Below are 22,118 nucleotides of genomic sequence, written 5' to 3' on the forward strand. Positions count from 1 at the left end.
CAGAGATGGCCCCGAGGTTCCAGGCAGAGCAGCACCTGGGATTCACTGGGTCAGATGCCCCTTTTTATCCTGTTTTTTTTGTCCCTCCGGATTGATTTCGTTTGGATCCTTTATTTGCATGAAGGTTTAAGGCGGTTGATTGGCCGTTACAGCTCTGCCCAGGCCGGCTCGTTTCGCTCGGGAGTGGTGCACTTCACTTAGGTGTATTACGGTATGCTCAGTACCGTATTTCTCATAACTACCCTTTTAACCCCTTCTATAACAACAAAACTATAGTACATACTTAACAATTACAAGCTATTCTACAACAGCTCCTAACCTATTTTTAACACTGCCCAGGGAGGTGGCGGAATCACCATCCCTGCAAGTGTTTAAAGAAGGACTGGACGTGGTCTGACCTTCACGGGGGTGCCGGTGCCGGTGCCGGGACTGGGACTCCGAGCCCGGGGCTCCCTCAGCCGCCACCGAGCGCCCTCAGACACCGCCGAGCGCCCCCCAGTGCGCGGCGCTGCCATTGGCTGGCTGCGGCAGGGCGGCCCGGCCAATGCGGCGCTGCGTTGTTGGCGCCGCGGCTCCGGAGGCGGTTGCGGTGGAAACGGGCGGAGCGCGGCTCCCGGGGGAGCGGCGGGAGCCTGAGGGAGCCGCGCCGGGAACACCCCGGGAACCCCCCGGGAGCAGCGCCGGCATGCCAGGGGCCGCTCCGCGAGGTGAGTGTCCCGTCCGCCCGGCCCCGCGCAGGGGCAGCGGCGTTCGGGCCCTGCCCCGTGAGGGTGGCGAGAGCCCGGCCTGGGCGGCCTCGGCCGTGCCGGTCACTCCGCGGGGCCGCGGGCGGAGGCGAACGGGGGCTCCCGGCCCCGTGTGCCGCCCTCCGGACCAGCGGCGAGAGCAGCGTCCCTGGGCTCTGTGCGGAAAGTGATCGTGTTCCGTCAGAACGGCTGTGCTGAAGCGAGGCGGAGCTTTGCAATGTTAAAGAAAGAAACCCAGAACAAAACTCAAGTGTTATTAAACGTGTAACTGTAATGCATGGATCCCCAGTGTAGCAGGAGCAACAAAAGCTGGGAAAGCCCAAGTCACTCCTTTTGTTTCTTACTTGGAAGTTGCGAACACAAGTTCTGGGAGCAAGAGCTGACATTGGAAATATTTGCTTAAATTCTAAACTGCTAAGGTTAAAGGAGGGAAGGTTTTGAAGGCAAAAGTCCTATTGCTTTTGAGGATGTGCACACCTGTTGTAGCCACAGATTTATAGCTGAGACACTCTTGTATCTGAAGAAATTCAAACTGGTTTGTACTTAATATGAGAGAGGAGTTATTTTTTGCCTGCTTGTCTCATGTAGCTTTGTTCCTCTGGAGTGCTCATAGTGACACACTCGGTTTAGAAGTGCTGTGGCACTGCTGTAACTCCCTCCCTCAGTTGTGCAGCCATGTGCAGTGCCTGGTTTAAACCAGAATGAAATCACACCGTGCCAAAGCTGTGTGGGGCAACACCTGCCCCTGTTTGCCAGCAGCACCTCAGTCCTGTTTGGTTCTGTGCTTTCAGCCAGGCAGGAGTGTGGTTGTCACTAAGTTCCTGCCTGTTACAAGCTTCCAGTATAAATAATAAGTGGAACTGAAATTGTTTTCCCACGTTTTCTGCAGTTGCAGTTTCCCCAAGAGTCCAGCCTCGGATGTAAAGCCTTGACTGTAATCTCTGCTGTTGCCTTCCTCTGCCACCTTGAGCAAGGTTATTTGGATTCAGCAAAAGACTTCGGCATATTACTGAATACAGGCATTTTTGTAAGTGGATTTACAACTTAAACATGTAATTGATTTGGGATCATACAGACTGAGTTACTTAAATGTCACAAGCATCTACACCCGGTCCAAATGTGTAACTCTCAGTCTATCTGAAAGTAACCATTAATATCTCTGCATGTATTTTCTTCATGTGAAAATAGACAAGGAGCTTGTCCTGAAGAAGATTTGAAGTTTTATTAATGTTTATCTGGTGACTTTAAAGAGAAAAATGCTTTATTGCTGTGCAGTTGTCAGTCTGATTTAACCACAGGCAGGGAGAGCCAGTGGTGCACGGGCCAGCAAATGCTCATTGCTGAATGAGTGAAATTCCTGTCAGGCTTTATTTTCTCCACATGCAGAACTCATCATGATGATGTATGAGTTAATTCAGCTTAGAGTTCAAAACTCCCACTGCTTCCTGCTGTGGTTAATTCTGGATTTACTCTTCTATTAATATATATTAAAGACTGTTTTTAGCCTGTCTTGCATATGTCATCTTCTTGTTTGAGTTGTTGGGAATGTTTTATCATGTAGCAGTGAAGGTTTTCTATAAAGCAGCACAGAGCTCTTTCATATTTTTTGCCTTTACTAATATGATGTTTCAAGCAGTTAATTGAATATAAATTATGGGCTTACTTAGAAAGAAAAATTACTTACAGGTTATAAAAGTGTATTTACCTTTTCAAACTTTTTATCAGTGGTAAAAAGGACTGGAAGTATGAGTGTCCTTTTTCAGAATGAAGAACTGCTAGTTAGTAAAAGTTCCATTTCTTTTGTTTGCACCCATCTAGTAGATGTAAGTGTGTCTGCAGTAGCTATAACTTGTTTTTGCATTGGGGCTGGTCTGTAGAGGTTGGTCAGGATACTCAGAACAGCTGTGGGACAAACACAGGTTCTGTTCTAGCAGGGGTGGCAGTAATGAAAATTATTCCTCAGTGGAATCATTGTTCCTCAGTTGTTGGGCTATCTCTTAGCATGGGGTGGTGGTTAATTGGTTATTAAAGTATTCCTGTAAAGTATTGTCTTTTACTTCTGAATGTTTTTTTGGTGAACAGAATAAATATTCTAATCCTGTGTGCTTTCCAGGCCTGTTTGTGATAGACTCTTCCTTCTATTCCTGGAGAAAGACATTGTGAATAGTTGTGAACATGGTAAGGGTTTTTTGAGATGGCTTTTGAGGTGTTTTGGTAGAAATAAAATTGAGAATTTTCCTCTTTCCCTGGGACTAAGAATAAATTGCCATAATGAGAAATTTGTTTTCAGAGTGATTGTAGTTATTGGTAAATTTAAGAATTTGGAAAAAAAAATCACTGTAATGCATATGGCTATTTAGGAAAGCTCTTGCTTGCAAGACACTTGAAATTTGGTTTTTTCAGCTGATTTTGGATGGGAAGTGGTTTTGATATTTGTTTATTTGCAATTAGGGATGATTAAATTAATGACTGCTCTTGTAACTTTGTGTAGAGATCTCTCAGTATTGTTTGTGTACCAGTTAATTAAGAAAAAGAGAAAAATCCAGTTTTCAAAGGACACTGGGACATCTGTAGGTGCCACATTTCTCACATTTCTTGTGATGTCTCAATTGCCGTTCCAGATCCGCATTGCAGCGCTGAACGCGAGCTCCACAGTGGAGGATGACTATGAAGGCACCTTCAAAAGCCATAAAACACAGACCAAGGAAGCTCAGGTGAGTCATTCCACAGCTGTCTTAATGAAGTTTTGTCTTGATGGGAGTTTTGTCCTCTAGTTGTAGGGATTTGTTCAACCATGATATTTTTGTTCTTATAAAAGTTTAGTTACTCTATGTCTTGATAGAGTAACTAAAACTTCACCCGAGTTATTTTAGGACAGTAACACAAATGTTCTGCTGTGGTTTCACACTTTCAAAGTATTGAAAGTGTGAAACCACTGAAATACATAATAAATATATTTAATAAAGTTTTCTTAATAAATACATTCTAATTATTTCAATCACAGGAAGCAGAAGCTTTTGCTTTGTACCACAAAGCTCTGGACCTTCAGAAACATGACAGATTTGAGGAGTCTGCTAAAGCTTATCATGAGCTACTTGAGATTCGTCTTCTGAGAGAGGTCAGTGACCTTGGGACAATGACACTCTAGAAACTGTTTGCTGAATTTTGTCTTACTTCACTTCTAACTGGCTAACTAGAAATGTCAGTACTTGTTACTTGTCCGATTCCTAATGCCCACATTGCATTTATTTTTTCATTTCACTAGGCAGTTCTTTCTGGTGATGAGAAAGAAGGGCTGAAGCACCCAGGTTTGATGTTAAAATACTCCACCTATAAAAACCTGGCACAACTGGCAGCACAGCGGGATGACTTAGAGACAGCCATGGAGTTCTATCTGGAGGTACAGTGCAGCTGAAATTAGACACTGGAGCCTTAATGTTTGTAAAAACTTTATAAAATACAGACAGACACATCCAGCATACATCATGTCAGTGTACGGTTGAATACTGTATTTTTTCTGATGCTATATGGGATAAAATTGGTCCACTGTCGCAGACATTTTTTCACAGAAATCCTTTCTTTGGGATTTGTGCATCTTCTGGGAAGCAAAGGCCCCAGAAGAAGAATGTAAACAATGATTATCAGCTGCTGTGGAATGCAATAGGATGCACCTGTGATTGGTTCATGTTCCATGTGTACCATTAAGGGCCAATCACAGGAGCAAGCTCGGAGAAAGATTCCCTGGACACAGAACTTTGTTGTAGATTCTTTCTATTCTATTCTTTTCTTAGCAGCCTCTGAAACTTCTCTCCTTATTCTTTTTAGTATAGTTATAATGTATTATATATATCATATATCAATAAATCCAGCCTTCTCATCATCAAACAAGATTCTCATCCTTCTCTCACCCTGGAGACCTTGATCAGGTCGCTGTAATAGTCCACCAAAGCAGTTGTGGTCCTGCTGCAAACTAAAGCAGTGCCAGTCCTGCAGCAAGGTGGGTTTGCATGTCTGAAACGTGGATGATTTTGTTTGTTGTATTTCCAGGCTGTAATGCTGGACTCCACTGATGTGAATCTCTGGTATAAAATCGGTCGTGTGGCGATAAAGCTGATCCGCCTGCCCTTGGCTCGTCACGCTTTTGAGGAAGGGCTCAGGTGCAATCCTGACCACTGGCCATGTTTGGATCACCTTATCACAATTTTGTATACACTCAGTGACTACACAAGTGAGTACAGTGCATGAAAAGCATCTCAGTATGTGATTTTACATACCAGAAAAAATTGTTACAATGAAATCTATAGGTTGAAGTGTGTCTTGCTTAAGCAATGCAGCAGGGTTTGATAGAGACTGCTACTCCATGATAGAGATTTTACTGAATTATAAAGCATGATGGTTTAGAGAAGTTTTATTATTTATTTTTGGTTGCCCTAAAAAAAAATGTCTGTGGTCTCACAGATCAGAGCCTCTGCAGGAAGTTCCCTGTACACTGTTCCTCTGCCTTTCCACCTATGTTGGTTTTGGCTTTCTAGTAATTTCCTGCTGCATAACTCTAGGGTTTGGGTATAAATCTACAGTCTCATTCATAGCCTGGAAGGATTAATTGTAGTTACAGCAGTGGATACACTGCTTGCTTCACTAATGGAATCTGCAGTTAAGACATTTGATAACATAAAAATGGTGAATAATTGTGTTTCTGTTTTATGGTTCTAATTTCTTCTGTGCCAGAACAGCTTTGAAAGTAAGTGAAAGATGTACTGCAAACATTGTTTAAACAAAATTAATTACATTTTTTGTCTGGATACCTAGGAAGACACAATAGGCTATTTTAACTGTATGCATGTTATTATTTGACACCTTACAAAGCAATTGGACTAATTAATGTAAATGTCACATTTGGGTGGAATTCAGTGGTGTGTGTGAGGCCCAGAAATGGGAGCTTTGAATGAACCAAAGCAGCCATTGACCATTCATTTTTTTTTCTCTGTCAGCATGTTTGTACTTTATCTGCAAAGCTCTGGAAAAAGATTGTCTGTATAGCAAAGGATTGGTTCTGAAGGAGAAGATCTTTGAGGAGCAGCCTTGCCTCCAGAAAGATTCCTTAAGGATGTTCCTCAAATGGTGAGTGTTGTCTTATTAGAGTATATACTGCCTTTGGAGTGTAAATTTTGGGTTTGGGGTTGCTCAGATCTTGTGTTTTTACCTTGCTGACTTTCCTTCTGAATAACAATGTGTTGGTGCTCCTGACAGAATGTTCTTCAGGAATTCCTTTTGGAGGGAGGTAGAAAGGAGAAAAGAATCAATTTGTTGCTGCTCATTTATTTTCATTGCTAGATCTCTTGTAATCATCTGCCTTTGTTTTACTAATTAGTTCCTGATCCGTGCAGCATACACTTTAGTTTTCCTAATTAAAACAAACCAATAACCAAAACAACTCTCACCCCCCAAGAAAACCTCACCAAAAACTCCCCTTTTCTTCCTGTATGGATTTTATAGTAGGAGTGGGTAGGAGGAAAGTGGGAAAATAGAGGCCCATAAAATTTACAGGATGTGTCGAAGTTAACTGATCATTCAGAATAAAGATTTCTGGTGGTTGACACATCTATAAGTGTGCCATCAAGTTGGTAACATGATGTTATGTGAATGCTTCTTTTAATGCTGCTTTTGTTACATTATGTGATGGTATTAAATAAATCCCCTCCAGGCTTTAATAAAACAACCCAGCAAACAAAAACTTTCACTAATCTCCATTTTTTGTTATTTCTTAGTGACATGTCTATCCATAATGTGAATGTGAGTGCAGCTGAAGCAGGGAGGATCATAAATGAGGCGCTGGAGCTCCGTAAGAAGAGACAGGCGCTGCTGGTGCGTGACAGGGAGCCAGACCTCAGGCTGGTGCAGCCAATTCCCTTCTTCACGTACGTCTTGGTATTTTCTCTTTTCAAAAAGATCCTCTGAAGTACATATTCTGACACTGTGTTGTGCTTTAGATTTCTTCAAAACACCTTTTTTTTTCCTTGTTAAAACAAGCCAACTCTGTTGGAGAATTTTGCTCAGAAATGGCTTATAGAGTTTTGTTCAGACATGCCATAATCATATACAGCTGATGGAAAAGTAAAAGGCAGCTGTGAGGAGCAAATTCTCAAAGGCTGTTTCTGTAAACAACAAGGTTCTCAGGCACATTTATGTAAACAGCAGAAGTTCTCAGGTTGTTTTTTAATAACAAGTAAATATCTTGTCCTTGGATAAGTTATGGGAAAGCAAAAGTGACAAACATGGAGGCCTTGAGAACCACTCATATCAGGGTGAGAAAACAAATCTTGGTTTCAATAACAAACCACAGATATTGAAAACAAAAGGAGGGGTTGATGTTTAATCTGTAACCTATGATGAGCTCGGGTTTTGCAATATGTATGAACTTAATTAACACTGTTATAAAATGTGCCTGGTGGATCAATAAATCGGGGTTCGATGCTGATCAGAGGATGGGTCGTCTCCCTTCGCTTCCACACAACTCCCTCAGTGTTTTCTTACTAGCTTATAGGTTGGTTTGGTGTGCTTATGGTTTTAGCATCAACCCCACAGCTATTAGTTTTCAACTTATAATTTTACACCAGTGATGTAAAAAACAAATCTGGTGTCTGAGAATGATTTGGCAGCTATTCCAACACAGTACTGGATTTCATATTTGACTATTTTTCATATATGACTAGTTTGTATGTGAATTTCAAAGCAACTTTAATTTTTAAAAATTGTTTCTACTACTGGAATAATGAAAACTCAGAAAAAATTTGCAATTCTTTATTTTCAGGAAGATATAAGGATCCTAGTAAGTTGTTATGTATGTCTTTATTAAGGCATAAAGGATTGGGGTTTGGTTTTTGTATTGCACACATTTTTCTGGAATATTAATGGACTCTGCATGTAGTTCATATTGCAGAGAAATTGTTCATACTTGTGAATAGGGATGAGTTCTTTTAGTGCTGTTGACTGAATGCAGAACCTGAAAATTTTCTTTGACACTACTTTTTTTTTAGCTTTTGGTATAGAGTGATTTCTTCAGCAACTACTGCATGGACCTTGTGTTTTTAGAGACATTTTTTGAGTGATGGGACAGGTTTCTGACACTCAGATGTGTATGGTTGTTCCACTGAGAAGCTGCTCTTGCTATCTCTGAGCTGTTAGTGAAAAAACAATGTTGAATGCTGTTAGGTTTGTAAACATAATATAGAAAATAATGTGATAAGAAGTGAAGACATTGTGATGCTGTTGTGTTTCCCTTGCAGGTGGAAGTGTTTGGGAGAAGCCTTGCTTGCCATGTATCAGCACCTCACAACGTGTGATCCTCCTCGCCCCAGTCTGGGAAAGAGAATTGATCTCTCAGAGTACAGAGACCCAGTTCAACATTTGATGCTTTCTCCCACCTCTGCTCCTGTCAGTGTTATTCAGCCAACTCCTGTCAGCACTAATCCAGTGGTGACAGTGCCAGATCCTGTGTTACCTTACACCCCAACCACACCCAACTTCCCAAGTCACAGCCAGAGTTCACTGGAGCCAGGAGCTGCTGTAGGTGAGCAAGGTACTTCAGTCTAAGATTCAAGATACCTTTTCTACTTATCTGGGTATAAAAACCACTTCAGAATTCTTTGGGACATGCTGTCTTTCACCTGCACATTGGTGGAGTCAGAACCTTCTCAGCATGTGTGTAACACCTGATAGAGAAAGTGAAGGAGTACCTGACCTTTTCTGGTTTTGTGCTGTTACTCCACACTTCAGTTTTTCAGTCTTTAAGATGAGAAAAATTGTGACTCCATTCCAGCAGTGATGCATATCAAACTTTTCATTCTGGGAGCTCCTTAGAATGAATGAGCTGCTTTACAAAAAGATGACTGTGTTATTTTTCTGCTCGTGTGTCACTTTAAGAAGCTGAGAAGACCAAGCTGTCAGCTATATTTATTTGAAATCTGTACAAGATTTTTTTTGGCACTGTCTTCAGAAGGAAACCAATGAATCTCAAGTGCTGCTGTGTAATTATGTTTTTAAAAATAAAAAAGATTACTCACTTTTTATTTGTCAATTTAACCTGTCAGGTTTTGAGGTTTTTTTCATTATGTTTTTAGGTGACATATCTGCAGGTGATAAATCTAAGAAAGGAGTGAAGAGAAGAAGAATTACAGAAGACAGTGGAGAAACAGCCAAAAGGAGATCTGCCAGAGTTCGGAACACCAAGTGTAAGAAAGAGGAGAAGGTTGACTTTCAAGAGCTGTTGGTGAAGTTCCTTCCTTCCAGGTACTGTACTGCAAAAACTTTCATTATAAGATGATCAGAGGTGAAGCTGTTTGGGATCTTGTTTAATTGATACCCCCCAACCTTAAAACTACCAGTCTCATGGGGTTTTTTTGCAGCAGATGCAGTGCATTATCTTCTGATTAATGTAACAATACTGCTTTTAGTAAAAATTGCTGAATAAAAATTGAAAAATAAAAAAGCTTTTACTATTGTTAAAGTGAATTAGTGGACAATGCACATATCAAAATGGGTAAGATAAAGTAATCTTGATTTGGATGAAAGGAACCGGATGCAAATCTCTGAATTTGTTTCAGTAATATATTCTCACTGTTAACATTTGCACAGTGTTTCATATTTAGATTTCACCTAGTAATGAAAGAAAGAATGAGGACTTTGTTGCTATTGTGGTTCTTGCCCCCCTTTCACACAGATTAAGGAAATTGGACCCTGAGGAGGAAGAGGACCCTTTCAATAACTATGAGGTGCAATCAGAGATCAAAGAGGAGAATTTTCAGCATGTTGGACCACACAGAATGTCATTTGATTCTACAACATTTATGGAGTCTGGTAGGGATTGCCTTATATCCTCTGCTCATTCTTTGTTGGTTTTGCTGTATTGTGTGCTTTATTTTCTGTATTTTCTTGTCATGCCTGGAAGATATGGAAGTATATGCTTTTTAAAAAATTATTATTTTATAGTATAGAAGTGTCTCAGTTGCTACTAATTTTTTAAGTCTTGGGGAGTTGCTCAATCACTGTGTGCAGGAACCCAGTTGTGTAGAATTTCCATTTAAACACATTGGAATGCAGTAACTGAATTCTGCACATGTGCAGTGCAGAACTGCTGTGATAGAAGTGCCCAAAACACTGTTAAAACTTAATTGTTTCAAGTTATGATCTGCCTCAACCTTAGATGTAGGCCATTGTGTTTATCTGCTTTCTAGAAAAGCAGGATGTTCATGAATTCCTGCTGGATAACCTGAACAATGGTGGGATCTTGGAGCTGATGATGAGATACCTGAAAGTCATCAGCCAGAAGTTCCTGGTGAAGTGGCCTCCTGGCTTGTGTGAGGTGGTGCTCAGCATCTATAACAGCTGGAGGAAGCACAGCAGCAGCCTCCCCAACCCACTCCTGAGGGACTCAAGCAATCAACACATCAAGGTAATGCAGCACCTTTCTTCATTCCATATTTGCTGTTGTCCTGATGTCAGGGTGCCCAAAGTACCCAGTGAGATCCAGCAGACACAGGTTTGGCTCAGCTCTGCTTGTCCCAGTACCTGTCCCAAACTTGGGTGCACTGCAGCTCCTGGAGCTGTTCTGGGCTGAGCACACCTGGGTGGTGCCACAGGCAACTCTGACCTGTGTGTAATGTGTGTTTATGCACACATACACCCACAGAGATGGAATAGGCACAGATATATTTTACCTCTTTATTCTGTTATTGCTCTTTCATTTTTCCTCCCCCCCTCCCTTTTTTTCTGATATGACACAGTTTTGTTTTGTCATCAGGTCAGAACAGAAGCTGCTCTGTTCTCACTGCCTGATTGAGGGTCAGCATTGCTGCTTTAAGTACAGTAAATACTCTGCAGTTTTTAGATACCTGAAATTTACAGTAAAAAACCCAAACAACAAAACAAACCAAAACCACCTCCTCAGCATCACCATTTTATTACCTTTATAAATCTGGAATTTCCTGAAAGCAAATAGAAAAAATAATAAGATCTTTACATTATTGTTAAACCACCCTAATAATAGAAGATGATATTTCCTGTATTATAAAACCAGTTCTGATAATTCTTGGCCACTGAGCCAGCCTATGTTATCTTTTTAATGTTAGCAGTCTGTATTCATTTGGAAAGTTATTTGCCTTTGGTATGACTTCAGTTGGAAATATTTTTTCAGATCAAGTGTTTTTACTTCTTTGCAAATGAAATATTAATTATGGAAATTGCTGTGTTCCATTGATGTCATTTGCAAAACCAACAAAAGTGCCTCTATGTAGCAGATGTTAAATTTTTATACATCCTGTGACTTATTTATGTATATATTTCACATATACGTGCCCTTTTTTTAAAGAAATGTAAATATATTTATAAATGTATTCCCTTGGCTCTCATTATTACTGCATAACTGTTTACTTTTCTTAAATTTTGTCTTATTTTTCAAATGTCAGTGCTACTGCTATATTCTGGAATCATGCTTTTGGCATGATTTGGCAATTTGATATAGTTTTATTTCAGCCAAGTTAAAAAGTAAGGATGACATTTTTTTCTAACATCAGGCAATGCTGTTCTGACCTTCTTCCATGAACTGAGATTTTTCTTTTTTAATGGTTCTGAGTATTGTTTGCCTTTGTACCTGTTGATTTGTCAGTTGCTGTACACCTCAGGCAGAAGAAGTAGTTATAGCTTGGGAATAGAAATCCCAAGAGGACAAGATGAAGGCTTTCTTTGAAGTAAATTGCAAATTTAGTGTTTTTTTTTTTTTTAAATTTATGCTTCTTTTAATGTATTTCTTGCTGTGAATACTCTTTTGATATCTCCTTACTTTTTCTGAAGGATATGATGATAATGAGCCTTTCTTGCATGGAGCTGCAATTAGATCAGTGGCTACTGACAAAAGGGAAGAGTTCTACAGGTGAGAACTTAAATTTTCTTCAAACTCTAAAAACACTGGGGGTGTATGAAGAAATGTTTCCAGGAATTCACTGGATTTTTGAGCTATTTTCTCTTAATATCTTCCAGATCTGTGTTTTATGCTTTATCAATTGTTTACCTTCAGGTAGATCAGACCTTTGAAATTCTGTTCTGTGGGACTCTTTCCATGGGATGCCAGTAATTTAATCATAAAATGCAATTCATTGACTTGCAGTTTCTCCAAGAAATTGTCCTGCTGCCTCTGTGAATGGCAAGTTTGGTCCTGACTTCCCAGGAACCCATTTTTTGGGAGACCTGCTGCAGCTGTCCTTTGCATCCTCACAGAGAGATTTGTTTGAGGAAGGCTGGATGGAGTTTGTCACTCGAGTCTATTGGCTCAAGGCTCGGTTCCTGGCACTGCAGGTGGGGTTTGCTTTTGGTGTAACAAGCACAGCTTGTCCCAAATTCAGTCAATATGTTATCATTTTATCACAGGGGTTCCATGCTGTTGTGTCCTTATCACAAAAATTCCAAACCTTCTTGGTGTTTCTCATGGGCATCACCTCAGAGCACTGACTCTTTCTTCTTCACAAAGTAACCAAGTGACTCCAGCTGGCTACTTTGTGAAGAAGTGAGGGTTTGGTAGTTTGAATATTAACATCAAGGCTACCCTCTTTTTTCAAAAAGAGCCACCACACTCCTTTATTGCACTCTTCTTCTCATTGCTTACAGCTGTGGCCTGGTAAAGTCAGGTCTGTTCCTAATCTTTGATAACTGACCCAGCTGCAGCTCCTTAGGGCTAAGATTACTTTCTAGACTATCTTTATTTTCTTATATTCTATCCCCCTACAAATATTGTTCAGATGCAGCTGATTCAGGAATCTCAACTCTTTTTAGGCATGTGGATAAAATCAGCTTAAAACATAGTGATTTCATTTTGCTTCTAAATATAATTAACTTCCCCTGAAGGTTGAGGTGGAAATGAAGTAGGAGGTCTCACATGCTCAGCAAATATTCAGATATGTTTAATATATGTCTTTGTTTAAATGAACTTGTACTCAGCTTAAAAGAAAATATTTGTACTAAAGTTACTTGGAATTGTATTGTGGAGCTGCAGAACATAAGATTTTTGAGGGCTTGGATTCATGGACACTATCAAAGTCTCAGGAACACCAAAATTCAGATTTGAACTGAAACAGGCTCTGTTTTTTTTTACTGTTCCCTCTGCTTTTTCAAGGTGGCATGGTTCTGCTTTTGAAGACTTTTAATTTAATATGCAAATTTTGAAGTAGAGGTTTTTAAGCCTATCACTAAGGGAATAATTTGAAAGAAATGTTATTTGATCCCAGTCTTTTTCTTCCTCTCTAAGTGTTGCTTCCCCAGGACATCAAAGAAGGTTTTTTAATGCAATAATTATGTTTAAATCTGTTGTCAACTAGTTGTGTGAGTCAGTTTCATAAGTGTGAACTAACTTATTCCTTCCCCCTTTTTTTCCCTGCATCTAAGGATTCCTTTCCAATAAAGTTATTTAGGAAAAATGAGAGTTCCTGTACAACTACTGGCACTTTTTTCCTTGTGATATTCAGAGTTGTATTTTGCCTGTGCATGCCTCCCTGACATCTCAATTTCAGTACTTACTTTGCACAGAGCAAGTAGAGTTCATTCACTTTGCAGAATATATGAATGTTTCTTTGCTCAGTGTTTTAATTTGCACAAATTGAGGAGTTATTTCTGCTGGTTTACTCTTCTGCCTTTTTAAAGAAAAGGGATTTTAGCACTCCAGACCATTCTTACAAATTTATGCAGGCTGAATTCCATTTTTCTGATTTGTTTTATCCATTATTGAAATAATTGGTAAAATATTTTTAAATATTTTTGCTTTAATTTGAGCTATTCAGTTGAATTTATTTTATAATTTTTGAGGACATGCAGTAATCACACTGGCAGTGCCTGCATTGAATTTAAACATTTTCTACAAGTTTTCGAGACTTTCTGCAGTGAGAACTGTAGGATTTTTTTGGTTGATTGTTTTCCTGTGTCCTGTTTCCATAGGGAGACATGGAACAGGCACTTGAGAACTATGATATCTGCACTGAGATGCTGCAGAGCTCCAGCAGCAGCCAGGCTGAGGCTGGCAGTGAGAGCAGCACCGTGATCCGCCTGCCCAACCTGCACGTGGATTCTGTGGTGTCCTTAGAGGAGGTAAGAGCTCATTTGCAGATGTGTGTTCCCTGTTCCATCCCTCACACTCCATCTCTCCCAGTTTCAAATGTCACCCATGAACCAATTCTTTTGTGATGGAAGTTTGCTCCATCTCAGAGTGAGGGTTTGGTAGCTTGAATATTTTGTCAAGGCTACAAAAATTACAGTTTTTGTATCTGTTGGTCCTGTACATCTTTAGATTGATTTTATGCAAAATAAAAACATTAAAGCAGCAGTAAATTATTGAAACAGTGCTCTTCTCTCTTTTCTCTTTTCTCTTTTCTTTTCTTTTCTTTTCTTTTCTTTTCTTTTCTTTTCTTTTCTCTTTTTTCTTTTTTCTTTTTTCTTTTTTCTTTTTTCTCTTTTCTTTTCCCCTTCCCTTCCCGGAACCTTCCCGGAACCTTCCCAGAACCTTCTCCTCTCCTCTCCTCTCCTTGAGAAGTGTCAGTAGTGAAATATATGTGAAAACAAAAGTTAGGATTATATCATCTGTGGTTAAAATTGTATCATCTGTGATGTTTGCAGATTGAAAAGAACCTAAAATCTCTGGAGAGATGCCAGTCTTTGGAAGAGATCCAGCGACTCTATGAGGCAGGGGACTACAATGCTGTGGTGCATCTGCTCAGGCCAACCTTGTGCTTCAATGGCTATGGCAGAGCCAAACACCTGGAGTTTGTCACATCCATACCTGAGAGACCGGCTCAGCTGCTTCTCCTCCAGGTTTGCTTTGTTTCTTACAAAATCTGTTTCAGTAAGGAATTAAAACTTATTCCTGAAACAGGATGGAAGGATTTCTGGAGTGGATGTTAACAGTTATGAGTCTTATTTACAAAGCCAAACATGGAACCAAACCTGTAAATGCTGTGAAGATCACAGCTTTGTCATCATCATTAGCAATGTGGCAGCTTTTGCTGACTGAGAATGTGGCTAAAGATGCAAGATGTTGAGGCCTTCATGGAATGAACAGAAACTCGAGTTTCCTGAGTTATTTTATGGATGAATTCATGCTGCTGTTGACTGTATGGTGACTTAGAACCATTCTGAAACTTGGTTATCTTGCTTATGAATGATTTTTATGCTGTAAAGACTCCTGCATGAATGAGAAACTGTTGATACATGCAGTATAATTGCTGTAGAGTTAGACCATTTGACACTGTAAAAATAAGTGTTTAATAAGTGTATTAATGAGCTCAGCTCAGCTGAGTATATTAGGTTTTTCTGGGGAAAAAATGTTTGCACAAAAAAAGACTGATGGGTTTTTAACTGGCCTGAGCCAAGTCCTACATTTTCCATCTGGTGACCCAACCTCTTTAGAGTAGAAAGAAGCAGAAGTTGCTGTTACACTGGGCCTTAGAGTTGCCACTTTGTTGTTTATGAAGTGATAAAATGGTAGCACAAGATCATAAAGATCCAAACCCTGTTTCTTGTAAGGGCTTTATTCAGCTGTAGATCATTAGAATTACAGACCTACAGCCATCCCTTTCCTATTTTCTTTCCTTGCATCTTTTATTAAAGCAGAAAGATGTGAAGATTTTTTTGTATGTAGATCCTACTTGTGTATTTGTCATCCAAGATCCATGCACCTCCTATTGTCCTTTTAATGTTGCATTTAAAGTTGTTGCTTCATTTCATTGAAGTAATCACATTAACTGAGTATAGTGTTTTGCTTTGCCCTGCTGTGCATTCATGTTTAAAATAAACTCTTCATTGTTATAAGAGATCTTTTTCATATTTACATTCCCTAGGACTCCCTGCTCAAACTGAAAGACTACAAGCAATGCTTTGAATGCTCAGATGTTGCCTTGAATGAAGCAATTCAGCAGATGATTAACATGACAGCAGCCTCTGCTAAAGAGGAGTGGGTTGCTACGGTAACACAGCTGCTGACAGGAATAGACACTTCATTATCCTCAGTTAACAGCATCCTGAAAGACTCCTCTGTCACACCCAGCCTGGTTCGATTAACAAACAACCTGATCCAGGTAAGGCATGGCCTGGCACCAGGAGATGTGCTGTGTGCTGCAGCACTCAGGGCCTGCTGCAGGACTCAGGGCCTGCTGCAGGACTCAGGGCCTGCTGCAGGACTCAGGGCCTGCTGCAGGATTCAGGGCATGCTGCAGGACTCAGGGCCTGCTGCAGGACTCAGGGCCTGCTGCAGGACTCAGGGCATGCTGCAGGACTCAGGGCATGCTGCAGCTGCTGGGTGAATTCCCACCCACTCCTAGTGATGGCTTTGGTTACATTTTTGGGAAGCTGGTATCACCATTTTGTGTGAGCATTGCCATAGTCTGCAGTGTGATAGAGCTGCACTGAGCACACACCTGTGCTAGATCCACTACCAGCAGCTAGATCCACTACCAAGCTGCCTAAAACAAACAAAATATGGTGGTGAGATAGCCCAACACTGGGGTTTTAGGCTATTTGAAGTAGTAATAATGTGAAGATTGTTATAGGCAGCTCAGCCAATCAAATATGGTGTTAAGATAACCCAACACTGGGGTTTTAGGCTATTTGAAATGGTAATAATGTGAAGAGTGGTTGAGCTGCCTTAAACAATCAAATATGGTGGTAAGATAACCCAACACTGAGATTTTGGGCTATTTGAAATGGTGATAATGTGAAGATTGGTTGAGCTGCCTGGATGTAGCTTGTAAGTTCTGATCTTGCCTGTAAGTGCTTCAGGCTGGAGGGGAAGGCCCCATAAGCCTTACAGGCATGGTAGAATTGCTTGCAAGTGCTGTTTTTTCTAGTAAAAACAGAGGGTGATCTGAACATGGCAGGGGAAAAGTGAAATGTGAATTTCTTCTAGAATTATGAATACAGCTAATTTTAGCCTTTTACTGAAGGTACTTTAAACCTCAAAACTGAACAAGCATTTTCAGTCCAGGTAACAAATGGCAAACTTACAAATGGCAGTTCTATTGAGAAGCAGGTCTAGTTAATGTCAGAATTCAATGTGCTTGCAATTTTCAAATCTCCATTTACTTCTGTAAAAGCCAAGGACCCTTCACTACTACTTTACTCTTATTGTATAAAGTTGTAAGTTTTATGGAATGTAATGGAATTCTGGAGAACGGATTGTTCAGGCACATCATTTATGTAGCATCTTTAATGGTTCTAGTTGGTCTTTAACAGTTTTTGTAAGACCTGTTCTAGAATTCAGGAATTTTTGTAAGTTTCTCTGTATCTGGGTTGTAGGGAAATTTCTTGTACAATAATGAGGTGTAGTAATGCTAAGAATTGATGCTGTGTATTTACTTACTATGAATTGCTCATATAGCATGTTAACAGAGACACATCTAGGTGGAAAATGAGGCTGCAAGAGGAAAGTCAGAGTAGGGCAAATAACTACTACCCTTCCCCTATTGATTGATTTACCTCTAGCATTTTCACAGCCACTTGTGAGAAGCTGAGACTCAACTTTAGATTATTTCCTTGGGGTAAAATGTGCTGCCAACTTTGGGTTATTTGGGAAGGATTCACACCCAGCCTGTGTTTACATCACTTTGTATAATGTGTGTTTCTTTATTAGATCATAGACTGCAGCATGGCTGTCCAGGAGGAACCAAAGGAGCCCTATGTGTCCTCAGTGCTGCCATGGATTATCCTGCACAGGATCATCCAGCATGAGGAAGATGCTTTTCGATCCCTTTGCTGCCAGCAGCAGCAGAACCAGGGAGAAGAAGGTGGATTATTTCTTCACTTTTACATATTGCACCTGAGCTCTTTACCATCCAGCTCAGGAATATAAGTAATAAAATACTTGTTTGTTGTCTTACCTTGCTGGCTGAAGGGAGGAGAGGGCTTTGCAAGCATCACTTTCCACCAGAGGAAGCTGTTTGCCACTTGAAGCATTGACTCAGATTTAACTCAGTTCTGTGCTACTTTAGTATTTACCAATTTCTTTCTTCCAGTGAGTCCTGATACCCCTATGTTGCCTTCTTCACTTATGCTGCTGAACACAGCTCATGAGTATTTGGGAAGAAGATCCTGGTGTTGCAATTCAGATGGTGCTCTGCTCAAGTTTTATGTAAGTAGAAATTGTGGAATAACTGAGATTGATTCTGATTGATCTCTGAAAATCATCTGGCCAAGCCACATCCCAAAGCAGGAAACAAAGTTCAAAGTTAGATTGTTTACTGCCTTATCTTCATGTTAGATATACACTTTTAAATCCACTTTCCAAGTTCTCCCAGACAAACATATGAAAGTTTCAGTCAGTTTAATCTGAATAGCAAAGGCTTGTTATTCCAGACCCTTTTCTGTTGGTCTGCTTCTATCATACTCCCCATTGTTCTCTGGACTTGCCTCACTGAGAGGAAGAATTGTTTTCTTCTCTTTTTTCTCCTTTGTTTTGCTTCTTGCAGTAGTGTTTTATTTTGTTCATGGGATTTGAAAGGGAAGTAGGGAAAACCAAGCAGTTGGATAGTACTGCACATCATTCAGGAGCTAAAAAAACCTGTTGTGTCACATCTTTAAAATTGCTGCTAAAATAACACAGTGGGATTCCATATTCATCTTGTCTCAGTGGTTCTAAATAAGTTGCTCACTTCACAGGACTGAATTTGTCAAGTGTTAGGTAGGGTTTGCACATTTCAGTGTACATAAATACTGTTTATCTTGTAAAAAGAACATATTTAAACTTTCAGCCAAGAAAATTCAGTTTTGAACAGCTTGGTTGTTTGTTTCTTCCAAACCATAAGAGTAAAGATTTGCAGCTCATCATCTGTCCTCAGTTACACAACTGGAATGCTTCTGATTGCTCCAGTGTTACCTGGATTTGCTCTGAAGCTGTGATGCATTTAATTGTTCTGTGGTTGATAAATTTGTATCTACCTTGATTTTATACCACAATCTGAAAAAAATAGCTTTTTTTTCCTCTATTGTTTTCATGTTATTAACTAAATATTATTTAAAATGTACATCTAGAGTTCATGTTAAACAATGATGAGAATGAAGAAGTACTTTGTCCCTCCATTTTCCTGTGTGTTAAGGCTGTTCTTTGTTCTGTTGTTCAGATGGGTGTGTTGCATCTCATCTCATGCAGGAATGGGTGTCTGGGCACTAATACTGTAGCATTATTAGATGAAAGGACTTACCCATTCATGGTTGACCTTTTTAAGATTATTCCTCGAGGTCTCATTGTTACACCAGAAAAGAAATTTCCCCTGGTTAAATAGAATATTTCTATTTGTTTGCTGATTTTCTCTTGGCTCAGAAAGCTGAGAGCACTGACAGCCTGGGACAGCCTGGCTGCTGGCAGATCCCAGATAATGTGATGCCATGGCATCCACTGGGCCTTCTACAGGGACATTTCAGTGGCACTTTGCAGATTCAGCTTGACTTCACTGAGGTTTATTACCTTCAGCCAAGAGAAAATCATGATTAGTTCTGCATAGAGCTACTCAGGAATCTCCTAATTTCCCTTCTCAGCACTCCCTGGAGCTTATTAGGCACAGCTCAGTGCCAGAGCCCATGTACCTCTGCATTTGAGCAGTGGCATGTCCAGGACAGTAATTTAGACAGCTGGGAAGGATGGCACAGAGAGCCTGAGGGGTTCTGCAGGAGTCAGAATGAGCAGGGTTTGAACTGAGGCTGATTCAGGCTGGAACTATCAGATTATCTCTGTGTTCTGCTCTCTTCAGCCTCCCTGGTGTTAGGACCATAATGCTGATGCACCTGAGCTGGCCCTGCAGGGGCTCCAGAGGGTTTATTAGCTCAGGCCCTGTGGTTCATGGAAATAGATGGGCTGTTCCCAGGCTCATGTCGTGCCCTGAAGTGATGAGTCTGAATTGTGCCTGAAAAATGTGCTGTACCCACAGAGTGTGGGCTGGGAACCTGGGCAAAGGACAGATGACTGACAGCTGGCTGTATTTATATTTGCAGTGAGATCTTTGCAAATATCATCAGCTGCTTTAAACAAAATGCTCCATTTTCACTGACAGAATTGCCAGCTTCTTAAACTAAAATATAGTATAGTGTTATTAAACACAAGGATTCAGTTCTCAGAGTTTTCAGAGACAAGAGGGTGTTGGAAGGATAGGGAAAGACAAAGATAAAATGGGATTAATTATTTGAAGAGAAAGGAAGCCTCAAGAATGTGGACAGTGTGTTTCATAGATTAGTGTTAAATGGTCACCTTCTGTAGGTGAACTGTCTGCTCAAGGTCCTTATATTGCTTGTGGATGAATGTGCTGTGCAAGAGAAGGTGTTAATATTAATTAAGGCCTTTAGCAATAGTCTGAATTATTAGGAACAATTCTGGATTTCTGCCAAGAACTGGAAAGTTGAATAATAACAAAGGAGATTGTTTTGAATGCTGTTCAAGTGAGAATTCTGTTACTGCTGTTAGATGTGCTTTTGTTTGTAGCAGTAGGAATTGAAGGCTTTTGTTACAGTATCCTCTGATGCTCACTGTTTTTCTTCAGCTTATTTAGCTGCCCTTTCTGTAAATTTCAAATGTTGATCACAAATTCATACAGGGAAAGTGCTGGCAATAAGGTGTCTGCTGGGACTCAGTGTGAATGACTCTGCTGTGATTCCAGATGTCATTGAAATGCTTTCTAAGAATTGTCTTTGCTTTTCTTTTTCAGGGGTTTGGCTCTTAATAAACAGTACCTCGATCTTAGCACAGATATTTTAATCAGAAGAGAATCAGCATCTTTTCTTTAATTCCAACTCTTATAAATGAGCTTCTTACATGTAGAAAGTCAGATTTTTGCCTTGTCATGCAGTGTTTGTATTGACAGGAAAGCTTTGTGTAGGATCATGCATAAATAATTGAGTTTGAAATCCTAGATGTTGAAAAATGAGAAATGGTCACAAATAAACATTTCTTTTTAATTTAAATTCTATAGTGGAACACATTGAAATTGAATCTTAAACCTCAGTGGTTGTGTGGGTCTTGATTTGGTCATGAAATAAATATCCAGCATATCCCTACACAGGTTATTCTTGGTGAGCATATTTTTCTTGACCTTGAAATGTCTTCTTGGAATGTGTTCCTTTTGGGTTTGTTTTTTATGGCAGCTTAGTGAGAATTTTCAAAGAGTTACCTTTCTTCTTTTGGCATTCAGCTGCAGTTTTTATAATGAATGTCTTAAACTATCAGCATCTTCCAAAATATTCTACTGATGGGTGCTTTCTCTTGTGGTGCTGAAGGTAAAGATAGCAACTTGCTACAGTGTTTAGGAATTTGGGATCAATCCAGCCACTTTCCTTGGTGTGTAGCCATCTGTGTGATACTGTTCATACTGTTCAATTCTATGGTCCTTTTAGCCAGATTTTCATTAACTCTCTCTCTTCTTTTGCTGCCAAGTCCTCTCCATCCTGCTTTTTTCATGCAGAGGAAATTGCTGGTTGTGAGTTAGGGCAGAAATTCTTCTGTACCTTTTCCTTTTTCACAGCATTGATGAACTGTAGTTCACAGTTTTATTCACAAAAGCAGCTTGATGTGTAGGGGAGAACTTTGAATGATTTTAAATCTGAAACATGAAGCTGATATTTAACCTCATTGATTAAAGATAAGTGTGGATTAATACAGGAGGAAAAATAAAAGCACTTCAAAAATAAAAGCTTCTGCAGTGTCATTGGAATGACTTGTGTGTGACCAGTTCACAAAAATACATAAGTAATACTGGGGAAATTTATTGTTGTTGGGGAAAAATCCATGTAAAAATCCCTTAAAATCCCCTAAAGTTGTTTTCATCCCCTGCCTTCAGGCAGCTGGGCAGCTCTCTGTGATCTGCAGGTGACCTTGTCCTTGTGCTTGCCTTGTAGGTTCAGGTACTACAGAAAGAACTTGCAGCTTCCACTTCTGAGGATACTCATCCATACAAAGAGGAGCTGGAAACAGCCTTGGAGCAATGTTTTTATTGTTTATATGGTTTCCCTAGCAAAAAAAGCAAAGCAAGGTACCTAGAAGAACATTCAGTACAGCAGGTGAGTTATGTCTTATCCAATGTCAGCGGAATATCCTGAACTGATGAAAGATGCACTCTTGTTTTGTTCTAATGCACTTTGATATATTTTGGAGAAAGATTACTTTTATTTCTTGTAAATTTTATGTATTTTACACATTATAGAGAATAAAATAAAAATATTAATATTTTAAAAATTTATAAATATAACAAGTTGAATATTTTAAATGCTAGTCTTATCCATAGTAGTTTGCCATCCTGAAAGTTTTGAGAAATTGATTTTATTAAGCTATCACTTTCCTATTTTCAGCTGAGAAGAAGTTCA

General features: G+C 39.8%; 1 protein-coding gene across 3 annotated transcripts in view; it reads left to right on the plus strand.

The window, feature by feature from the left end:
- Positions 1–624: 624 nt before the first annotated feature.
- The window catches only part of CABIN1 (calcineurin binding protein 1), a 116,053-nt gene continuing 94,559 nt past the window's right edge, over positions 625–22,118 (plus strand). For 2 of the 3 annotated variants that reach the window (XM_054288938.1, XM_054288940.1), the window contains exons 1-21: positions 625–707; positions 1,636–1,773; positions 2,860–2,924; positions 3,368–3,460; positions 3,751–3,864; positions 4,012–4,146; positions 4,794–4,974; positions 5,738–5,867; positions 6,515–6,664; positions 8,033–8,325; positions 8,867–9,035; positions 9,466–9,602; positions 9,980–10,197; positions 11,595–11,673; positions 11,908–12,095; positions 13,725–13,874; positions 14,400–14,594; positions 15,620–15,856; positions 17,407–17,560; positions 17,789–17,904; positions 21,654–21,815. In XM_054288938.1, the coding sequence (XP_054144913.1) occupies positions 2,922–2,924; positions 3,368–3,460; positions 3,751–3,864; positions 4,012–4,146; positions 4,794–4,974; positions 5,738–5,867; positions 6,515–6,664; positions 8,033–8,325; positions 8,867–9,035; positions 9,466–9,602; positions 9,980–10,197; positions 11,595–11,673; positions 11,908–12,095; positions 13,725–13,874; positions 14,400–14,594; positions 15,620–15,856; positions 17,407–17,560; positions 17,789–17,904; positions 21,654–21,815 (2,904 nt within the window). In that variant the 5' untranslated portion in view covers positions 625–707; positions 1,636–1,773; positions 2,860–2,921. The remainder of the gene's footprint in view (positions 708–1,635; positions 1,774–2,859; positions 2,925–3,367; positions 3,461–3,750; positions 3,865–4,011; positions 4,147–4,793; positions 4,975–5,737; positions 5,868–6,514; positions 6,665–8,032; positions 8,326–8,866; positions 9,036–9,465; positions 9,603–9,979; positions 10,198–11,594; positions 11,674–11,907; positions 12,096–13,724; positions 13,875–14,399; positions 14,595–15,619; positions 15,857–17,406; positions 17,561–17,788; positions 17,905–21,653; positions 21,816–22,118) is intronic. The other variant, XM_054288939.1, reaches the window with a different exon arrangement.

The sequence above is a fragment of the Melozone crissalis genome, unplaced genomic scaffold (assembly GCF_028551555.1).
Source record: "Melozone crissalis strain CALT ecotype California unplaced genomic scaffold, PUWL_Pcris_2 ptg000063l_1, whole genome shotgun sequence".
NCBI classification, from domain to species: Eukaryota; Metazoa; Chordata; class Aves; order Passeriformes; family Passerellidae; genus Melozone; species Melozone crissalis.